Genomic DNA, 9,569 nt, shown 5'->3' with positions numbered 1-9,569 from the left:
TACGGATCCCTCATAGGTCAAAAAGTGTTTGTTCGCGGGCGGACGGTTGGAACTATTTAGAGTGAAGAAAGCCTACCGAAAAGAATGACTACTTTTTCTTAGCTGCAGGGAACAGGCACGAGGGAGACCACAGAGCTTTTAATAGCAATGTATAACTGTGCATTCCAACATCTTTCCAGCTGGGCGCCAGAGTCCGCGCTCAGCTTGCGAGTGCGCCTGCGCCAAGTCCTGGTGTGGTTACCTGGAAACGGTGGCGCCGCGGTGCTAAGCTCTGGGTCCCGGCTACGCCATGGCCAAATTCGTGCTCGCGGGTGAGTGATACCCCCGTACGCTCGCAGATCGCTCAAAACACCGACGACTGCCCACCTCCTGTGGCCGCTCCAGCTTTTATATGGGGCACCCAGGGTTTATTATGCTTTCATTCAAAAAGGTAAATTGAGCAGTGTGTACAAACACTGCCGGAAGCAGGATACAGTGAAGGGAAAGACATCCTTGCCTTCGAGGTGCTTTTGGTCTCACGGGATCCAGTAGCACGTAAACAAATAATTTTGATGGTGCTGTTAATGCAATGAGGGAAATGTGCACAGGACTCTGAGAAATGTGACACGAGCTGATTTATGAAAGTTTGGAGTAGGGAGGATATTCCAGATAAAGGGACAGAGGCTAGAAGTCCCTGGATATGAAGGAAGTGACTGGACCTGGGTCAAGAATGGGAGCAGGAGGGCATGAATAGAAACACGAACATAGAGTACTGACTTGTGGACACACCGAGGGAAGAGAGAGTGGGACAAATTGAGAGGGTACCATTGAGGTATACACACTACCATGTGTGAAATAGATAGCTAGTGATTCTTTGTGAGGACCTCAGGTGGGGATGGGTGGGGATGGGGGGAGGCTCAAGAGGGAGGGGATACAGCTGATTCATGTTGTACAGCAGTAACCAACACAACATTGCAAAGGAATTATCCTCCAATTAAAAATAAAGAATAAATTTTTTTTAAAGGCTTAAAAAAAAAAAAAAAAAGAATGGGAGAAAGAGTCAGATCTTTGCCCTTCAGGGACACCAAGCGAAGGTGTTTGAGCTGTATCTTGAAAACAATGAGGAGTCATTTAAAATTTGTAAGCAGCCTGGTATCTTAATGAGTTTGCATTTTAGGAAATCCACCTTGTCAGCAATGGAGGAGAAGGATTGGAGATGTGGACTGATATCCAGAAAACCACCAAAGAGGGTCTTACTGCAACAGGCTGTTGTACCTGTCTCCTTTCCTTCTCAGCAAGTTTCTCAAGAGTAGACTACTCTTCTATCTCCAGGTCTTAAATCTGGTTTCTACATCTGCTTCCTTTCCAAAATGGCCCTCACCAAAATCACCAGTGACTTTTACAGGAGCTGCCTGTCATTGTCTTATTTGACCTCTTGGAAGCGTCCACACAATTGACATCTCCCATCTGCCTGAAACCTGTTTCCTTTGTTGCTTTTTTCATTCAGAATAATATTTTTGAGCAATGACTGACTGTATCCTGGGAAGACAGTGGTGAACAAATGTGCAAAGAAGCATTTGTGGCAATGGCCAGGCTGGGTCCTATCGGACCAGTAGCAGTGGCAGCGGATCTTATTTAGGCCGAGACTTCCTGGAGAAAGGGATTTTTAAATCAGAGTCCTAAAAGATGAGCGTAACCTGTCAGAAAGTGAAAGTGAAGTCCCTCAGTCGTGTGCGACTCTTTGCGACCCCATGGACACCAGGCTTCTCCGTCCATGGGATTTTCTAGGCAAGAGTACTGGAGTGGTTTGCCATTTCCTTCTCCAGAGAACTTCCCGACCCAGGGATCGAACCCAGGTCTCCCACATTATAGACAGATGCTTTACCGTCTGAGCCACCGGGTGCTTAACCTGTCAGAGAGGAAGTTATAAGGAGGAGAGTAAATTAGGCATGGGTAGCCAGGAGTCCGGAGAAGGCCCTGGCAACCCACTCCAGTACTCTTGCCTGGAAACTCCCATGGACCGAGGAGCCTGGTAGGCTGCAGTCCACGGGGTCGCTAAGAGTCGGACATGACAGAGTGACTTCACTTTCACTTTTCACTTTCATGCATTGGAGAAGGAAATGGCAACCCACTCCAGTGTTCTTGCTTGGAGAATCCCAGGGACAGAGGAGCCTGATGGGCTGCCGTCTATGGGGTCGCACAGAGTCAGACACGACTGAAGCGACTTAGCAGCAGCAACAGCAGCAGCCGGGAGTAGGGCTGGAATGAGGAGCACGAGTTGGGTAATGATGGAGAATATAAGCAGAAAATTGAAAGAGATTTAATAGGGTTGAAGCATAGAGTACAAGGAAGGGACTATTATCAGTTGAGGCCAGAGTTAGATAATATATCAAAAGATTCTTGTGAGCCATGTTCAGTATTTTAAACTTTATCCAAAGTACATGGAAGGCTTTTGAAAGGAGGTACATAATCAGTGCAAAATACATTGATTCTGTATTTTGTAAATACAGAATCAATGCAAAATACAAAAATACAAATACATAATTTGCATTTTATCTGAGTGTTATCACTACAATGTGAGAAGAAAAAGACTGGTTATCCAGAGCCCATTAGATACTGTAGTCCAGGAAGGAGATACTGGTGGCCTGGCCTGGAATGGTGGGCAATGGAGTTGGAAAGAACTGAATGGATTGGGGTGATGTTAAGGAGACAGAATCTATAGAACTAGACATTTAATTGGATGGAGGAAGGAAGAGTTAAAATTCTTTTCTAGCAGTAGTTTGCATAACTGGGTAGATGGGAAGTCATTGATAAAAAAGCAAAGAGCAGGCTTCATACTGTAGTACTCCTAATACCCTTAAATAACTGGGTGCATGCTTGTTAAGTCACTTCAGTCATGTCCGACTCCGTGTGACCCTATGAACTATAACCAGGCTCCTCTGTCCGTGGGATTCTCCAGGCAAAAATACTGGAGGGGGTTGCCATGCTCTCCTCCAGGGGATCTTCCCAACCCAAAGATTTAACCCATGTCTCCAGCATTGGCAGGTGGGTTCTTTACTACTAGTGCCACCTAGGAAGCCCAAATAACTGGGTAGATGGACGTAACATAAAAGAAGGAGCATATATAGTGGGGGAGTAGTGGCAAAACTCTCATAAACATGCTGAGTTTTCTGAGACATTCAGAAGGAGTTGGAAAAAATACAAGAGCATATAAAGATAGACAAGGAAATAGTTCTGAACTGGAAATACAGATTTCTACTTGAAACCAAGAGAATGGAGGAGATTATACAAGAAGAATCATAGAGAATGAAGATAAGATGCCTTGCAGAATGCTAATCTTTTAATGAATTGATAAATGAACCTAAAAGTGTAATGAGGAGGGGCCAGAGAAGCAGGAAAAAAAACAAACAAACCTGAAGAATGCCCCCACCATAGTGGGTATTTCGAGTAGAAGGGAGACAAATGCTACCAAGGGTCAATAAGAAAAGCATCAGAAAGTATCCATCGGGTTTAGTGACATGAAGGTCCTTCAGATCAGATCAGTCGCTCAGTCGTGTCCGACTCTTTGCAACCCCATGAATCACAGCACACCAGGCCTCCCTGTCCATCACCAACTCCCGGAGTTCACTCAGACTCACGTCCATTGAGTCAGTGATGCCATCCAGCCATCTCATCCTCTGTCGTCCCCTTCTCCTCCTGCCCCCAATCCCTCCCAGCATCAGAGTCTTTTCCAGTGAGTCACCTCTTCGCATGAGGTGGCCAAAGTACTGGAGTTTCAGCTTTAGCCTCATTCCTTCCAAAGAAATCCCAGGGCTGATCTCCTTCAGAATGGACTGGTTGGATCTCCTTGCAGGCCAAGGGACTCTCAAGAGTCTTCTCCAACACCACAGTTCAAAAGCATCAATTCTTCAGCGCTCAGCCTTCTTCACAGTCCAACTCTCACATCCATACATGACCACAGGAAAAACCATAGCCTTGACTAGACGAACCTTTGTTGGCAGAGTAATGTCTCTGCTTTTGAATATGCTGTCTAGGTTGGTCATAACTTTCCTTCCAAGGAGTAAGCGTCTTTGAATTTCATGGCTGCAGTCACCATCTGCAGTGATTTTGGAGCCCAGAAAAATAAAGTCGGACACTGTTTCCACTGTTTCCCCATCTATTTCCCATGAAGTGGTGGGACCGGATGCCATGATCTTCGTTTTCTGAATGTTGAGCTTTAAGCCGACTTTTTCACTCTCCCCTTTCACTTTCAGCAAGAGGCTTTTTAGTTCCTCTTCACTTTCTGCCGTAAGGGTGGTATCATCTGCATATCTGAGGTTATTGATATTTCTCCTGGCAATCTTGATTCCAGCTTGTGTTTCTTCCAGTCCAGTGTTTCTCATGATGTACTCTGCATAGAAGTTAAATAAACAGGGTGACAGTATACAGCCTTGATGAACTCCTTTTCCTATTTGGAACCAGTCTGTTGTTCCATGTCCAGTTCTAACTGTTGCTTCCTGACCTGCATACAAATTTCTCAAGAGGCAGATCAGGTGTTCTGGTATTCCCATCTCTTTCAGTGACCTTCTAAACAATTATAGGAAAAGCCAGATTTCAGTGGAATGAGAAACAGAAGTGAGGAACTGGGGGTGGCAAGTGTAAAGAACTGCTTCAAAAAGCTTTAATAGAAAAGGGCAGGTAGGAGGCAATAGCTAAGGGGAGTCACTGGCTCTTTATTTCTTAGGACAGGAGAAACTTAAATAGAATGAGTATATTTAAATATGATGGAAACAGGCCATTAGAAGCAGAACTAAGATGTTAGAGAGATAACCAATAGAAATGGAAAAGGGTGGTGTTCAGATCATAAGTGGTGAGTTTAGACGTGGACGGAAGGTAGAACCCCTCTTCCATCAAATAGAAGAAGGTAAGAATGAGTCTAAACACAGACAGGCTGATAGGTTTGATGGCAGGAGGTTGAGGGATTTCCCAACTGATGCCTTTTTGTATGATTTGGTTTAGTTTGTGTAAAGTAGAAAGCAGAATTTTCTATTGTCTTCTGATATCGCAGAAAAATACTGGAGAGAAGGAAGTAGGCCAAGTTTGTAATAGTAATTGTAGAGAACAGAAGAGAGTGCTGCTAAGGGAAACAGAGGGATCTCCAGAAAGAGTTGGGAGCCAACTGAGACTCAGTTCAGTTCAGTCGCTCAGTCGTGTGCGACTCTTTGTGACCTCATGGGCTGCAGCATGCCAGGCTTCCCTGTCCATCACCAACTCTTGGAGCTTGCTCAAACTCATGTCCATGAGTTGGTGATGCCAATTGAGACTGGTGACCATGAATTTATAATGACTCCTCTGCTTTGTTCTACCATGTTTATCCAGAGGTGCCAAGTACATGGAACTCAGGCACAGAAAAGGCAGATTACTGGGCTCATCCAGGGTGAGGGCTAATTTGCCCGAAGCACAGTGAGGCAAGAGAATTTAAGACAAGAGCCAGAGAGTGGTCTGAATTAGTGAGCTTTGGATTTGAACTAGACAGGGAAGCTAATGGGGGAGTTTGAGAGGAATTGACGACTTAGAAGTCACCAGAAGGTTGAAGAACAGGTGACTGGGAGTAACCAGGGAAGAATGCCATAGAGAGAGTGCTGCCCTTGACCCCTGCCCCAGACATCCATTCAATCCCACCCACTTTAGTGGCTGTCACTTTCTCTATGTTGATGACTGCAAAATCTATATCCTAAGCCATTACATGAGGCCTTCTCTTCAGATTTGAATATGCAGCTGCCTGATGGTCATATCCACTCAGATATACCACAGACATTTCCAACTGCACTTGGCTATAATTGAATTAACCCACAATTTCTCTAGTAAGGTCAGGATCACCTACCCACGCCAAAAACTTATCCCAGACTCTAGACTCTTCTCTCTCCCTCCACTTCCACTTTCCACAGCATTCCTGCCACACATATCAGATCCTCCAGTGATTTTACCACTCCTCCCTTTACACTTTGCCTTTTTGTTGCTGCTAATGAATCATTCATTATTAGCAGTTCATGCTTAATTAGTAACCTGGCAGTCTCTTAGAGGATCTGAAGTCTAAAATAGAACTGGAGGAGAATAAATATTCTTTAGTCTTTTTTTGCTTTCTACATTTTATTACTTATGATTCTGCTCTCCTATGAAATTCATTTTATTTTGCCAATATAAGAAAAATCAAAAGTTTATGTGGTGACAGTTTAAGCTATAACTCTATATAAATTATATTGTAACTGTGTGATTAATTCTGTAATTATATGACAAATGCTTGGGACTACATGATAATTTCCATGTAATGAAAGAAAATGTTGCTAATTTGAACTCTTTTAGGTAGAGCTGATTGCCCATATTATGCGAAAGCAGAACTTCTGGCAGATTATTTACAAAAGAATCTTCCTGATTTCCGGATACATAAAATAACACAACATCCTGATATTTGGGAGGTAAGAGGCCTTTATAGTTTGTTAAACTCACGTACACATAAAAGTGTGCTCTGGTTTTATTAAATATTAGCTAGTGTATCAGATAGCTTTCCAATATTGAATGTTCATGTACTATTGATATTTTGATACTAATAAATCCCTACTTCTCAGGGTGAAAACATTATTCATATTTCTTCCTAATGCCTAGTAGGACAAATGAGGCTCTAATCAGTAAGTAGAATAAATTTGGCTGTTCTTTCTCCTATAAGAATCCATGTAGCCTGTATGTACTCTTTAACTTTCAATTCTCCTTCATATTGATTTCTAATGGCATGAGGGACTTGTTTACTTGACATGACCTTCATTTGAATTGAGATGGAAATTTAGGTGAAGGAGTTTCCTTTACTGGGGCATACTCTTGGGAACAGCATCCTGAGAAAGAACGAAGGTGGCAGGATTGTGCAGTGGGAGAAGTTAAACTGCCCTACAGCACTAACGGGCTTCCCAGGTCACACTAGTGGTAAAGAACCTGCCTGCAAATTCTGGAGGCAAAAGACATGCAGGTTTGATCCCTGGGTCAGGAAGATCCCCTTGAAGAAGGCAGGGCAATCCATGCCAGTATTCTTGCCTGGAGAATCCCATGGACAGAGGAGCCTGGTGGACTATAGTCCATGGAGTCGCAAAGAGTCGAACAGGATGGAAGCGACTTAGCAGGCATGCACAGCACTGACAGGGAGCTCAGCTGGCCCTACAGGGAACTCTAAAGCTGGTATGACCCTTCAGAGATACCCCCCAGAATCAGCAAGGGGGCCAGGTTTCTATTCTCCAACAGCTAACAGTCATAGGATGTGGGCTGCCCTGGGGAAGAGACTTAACCTTAGGCAAAGGAACATCCTTTGGTTGAGGTCAATTTCCAGAGAGATACTCAACACTGAAACATCAGTAGTCAATATACCGGGTGACAGAGGGCATGAGTGCCTTGGTCACGAAGGAGGAATAGGGACGACATGTGACAGGATTTGCTAGTTCAACAGTTGTACCTTTTTGGATCCACATGCTCCATATAGTAAGTTTCACACTATCTGGGAACAGCTCTTCCAGAATTCTGGTTAACTTTATAAGGAATTATTGTTGTTCAGTCGCTAAGTCATTTCTGACTCATTGCAACCCCAGGAACTGCAACACAGCATGCTCCCCTGTCCTTCACTGTCTCCCTGAGTTTGCTCAGACTTTTGTCCATTGAGTCGGTGATACCATCCAACCATCTCCTCCTCTGTCGAAGTTTAGTTAAATGACAGTAGCCTCCACCGCACATCGTTTCAGCACCATAACTGATGCTCCTCACATTTCTCCTCTTCTGTCCTTTGTGGAGCCCCCTCACCCTCTGCAGATCCACGTGACTTAGTAGGTGTGGTGACTCAGACCTGTATCCTTAGCGGCCCAAGCCCTCGTGTCAATTCCTTTTTCAGGATGTGACTGCTGTGCTTGTCCATTTGCCGAAAAAACTGAGCAAGCCACTACCAAGGTGTGCAGGTATCAGTCTCTCAGCTGGTGCCTGCACCTTTGGTGGGTTGTTCCATCCCCTAATCGCGCTGCTAGATGGTACCATACATGACAGGGCCAGTGGAGCCCCTGGTTACGTGCCCAAAGCCGTACATCCGTTCCTCTGCAGTGGGCTTCTTGGTTCAAAGTGATGTTATGCAGGAACCATGTGGTAGGTTCAATTCAGTCACTCAGTCATGTCTGACTCTTTGTGACCCCATGGACTGCAGCATGCCAGGCTTCCCTGTCTATCACCAACTACCGGAGCTTACCCAGACTCAGGTTAAACATTTTCAAAGGTGTTCAACAGGGTGCTGGCCAAAGTCTTATAAGCAATAAAGGCAATTCTCTACCCAGAATATATGTTGATTAAAATTGAGATTAATCCCTTCTCTTTCCAGGGAAGAGGGATCCAATGTAATCAGACTACAACCACCTCTTGGGATAGTGCCATTAACAGGAAGTCAGCATTAATGGCAGTAGCAATGGCTGCATTAGCTCTGTTGAGTGATAACTTGTTTTCTTGGGCCGTTGCATAATTTTTCATGTCTCCGTTGTGCCTTCAGCTGTCTAAGTTTTCTTACTGCTGGGGTTGCTTAGTGCTTCTTTGACAGTAGACGTTCTCTGGTGGGCACTGTCCCGTCTTCTTTTATTTCAGAATTCTATCATCCCAGTTTCTAGGGGGTCCAGCTCTTCTATAACAGCGTGACCTTTAACAACCATGGCCCAGAAATGACAGCCACACGGGGTTTTCTCAGTGATGCTGAGACGCTTCTCATGGGTGCATTCCTTGTCACTCTGGTGAATGTAGTGTCCTCCAGGCCCTTCCAGAGGACCCAGCGGGCTAGTGAGTTTCCAGCCCTCCATTGTAACATATCCACTGTAACGAGCCCATTTTTTTTCTAAGCTTTTTCATCCCTTCTTCCATGATCTTTCCTGACAGTTCTGGCATTTCCGTTTTGTCTCATCCCTTCCTCAAAGCTTTGAAGAACCGTCCTAGCAACGTGTTAGCACACTCTTCTGAGTGTATCTTTGTCAGGGTACACTCTTGCATAGAAGAGTGACTCGCTTTGGCAAACTCTCTCATCCAGGTTTATGTTCCACTCCTGATTCAGCTCCCTCAGGGGCCAGTGCTATACGTACTCTCCCAGCTCTTGCCAGGACATCCCCATACCCTGCCTGCTGCTGAAGGCCTTTGAGGTAGAGTCCCTTTCTTCCAGATTCCCAGTACTTCACTGCTGAGCCTAGGTTGCAGCTGGAGGGACCATGGGGGACTCATCATGGTGAAAACGTCAACAAGGGAAATTCATTCCTAAGATGTTATTTGTAAGGTAGCCTCATTACGCACACCTCCAAAGGCAAGAATATTGCCACATAGTTTATACCCGTAGCAATGTTGCGCTCTTTCTCTCTGCAGGTACTGTCATTGGAAGGCCTGGTGTGTGCAAACCAGATAATGATGATTTAAACTTTTTCTCAGTAAATATCAGAAATCCCCAGATAATTTTAGCTCATTAATTCAGTCTAAAAAATATAAACTATACTCACATATTTCAAAAGCAATATCAAATTTATGTGGCCCTAAGACCAGAGACAGCTTATACAAAAGACCAT

The 9,569-nt window shown here is 44.5% G+C and overlaps 1 protein-coding gene across 4 annotated transcripts in view; it reads left to right on the top strand.

Moving 5' to 3' along the window:
* The first annotated feature begins 2 nt into the window (after positions 1 to 2).
* The window catches only part of MDH1B (malate dehydrogenase 1B), a 32,510-nt gene continuing 22,943 nt past the window's right edge, over positions 3 to 9,569 (top strand). For 2 of the 4 annotated variants that reach the window (XM_005202731.5, XM_005202730.5), the window contains exons 1-2: positions 3 to 311; positions 6,322 to 6,434. In XM_005202731.5, coding sequence (XP_005202788.1) covers positions 290 to 311; positions 6,322 to 6,434 — 135 coding nt within the window. In that variant the 5' untranslated portion in view covers positions 3 to 289. 4 annotated transcript variants of the gene reach the window in all.

This window comes from Bos taurus, chromosome 2 (assembly GCF_002263795.3).
Source record: "Bos taurus isolate L1 Dominette 01449 registration number 42190680 breed Hereford chromosome 2, ARS-UCD2.0, whole genome shotgun sequence".
Classification (NCBI taxonomy): domain Eukaryota; kingdom Metazoa; phylum Chordata; class Mammalia; order Artiodactyla; family Bovidae; genus Bos; species Bos taurus.
This window is presented reverse-complemented; position numbering and strand designations above follow the sequence as displayed.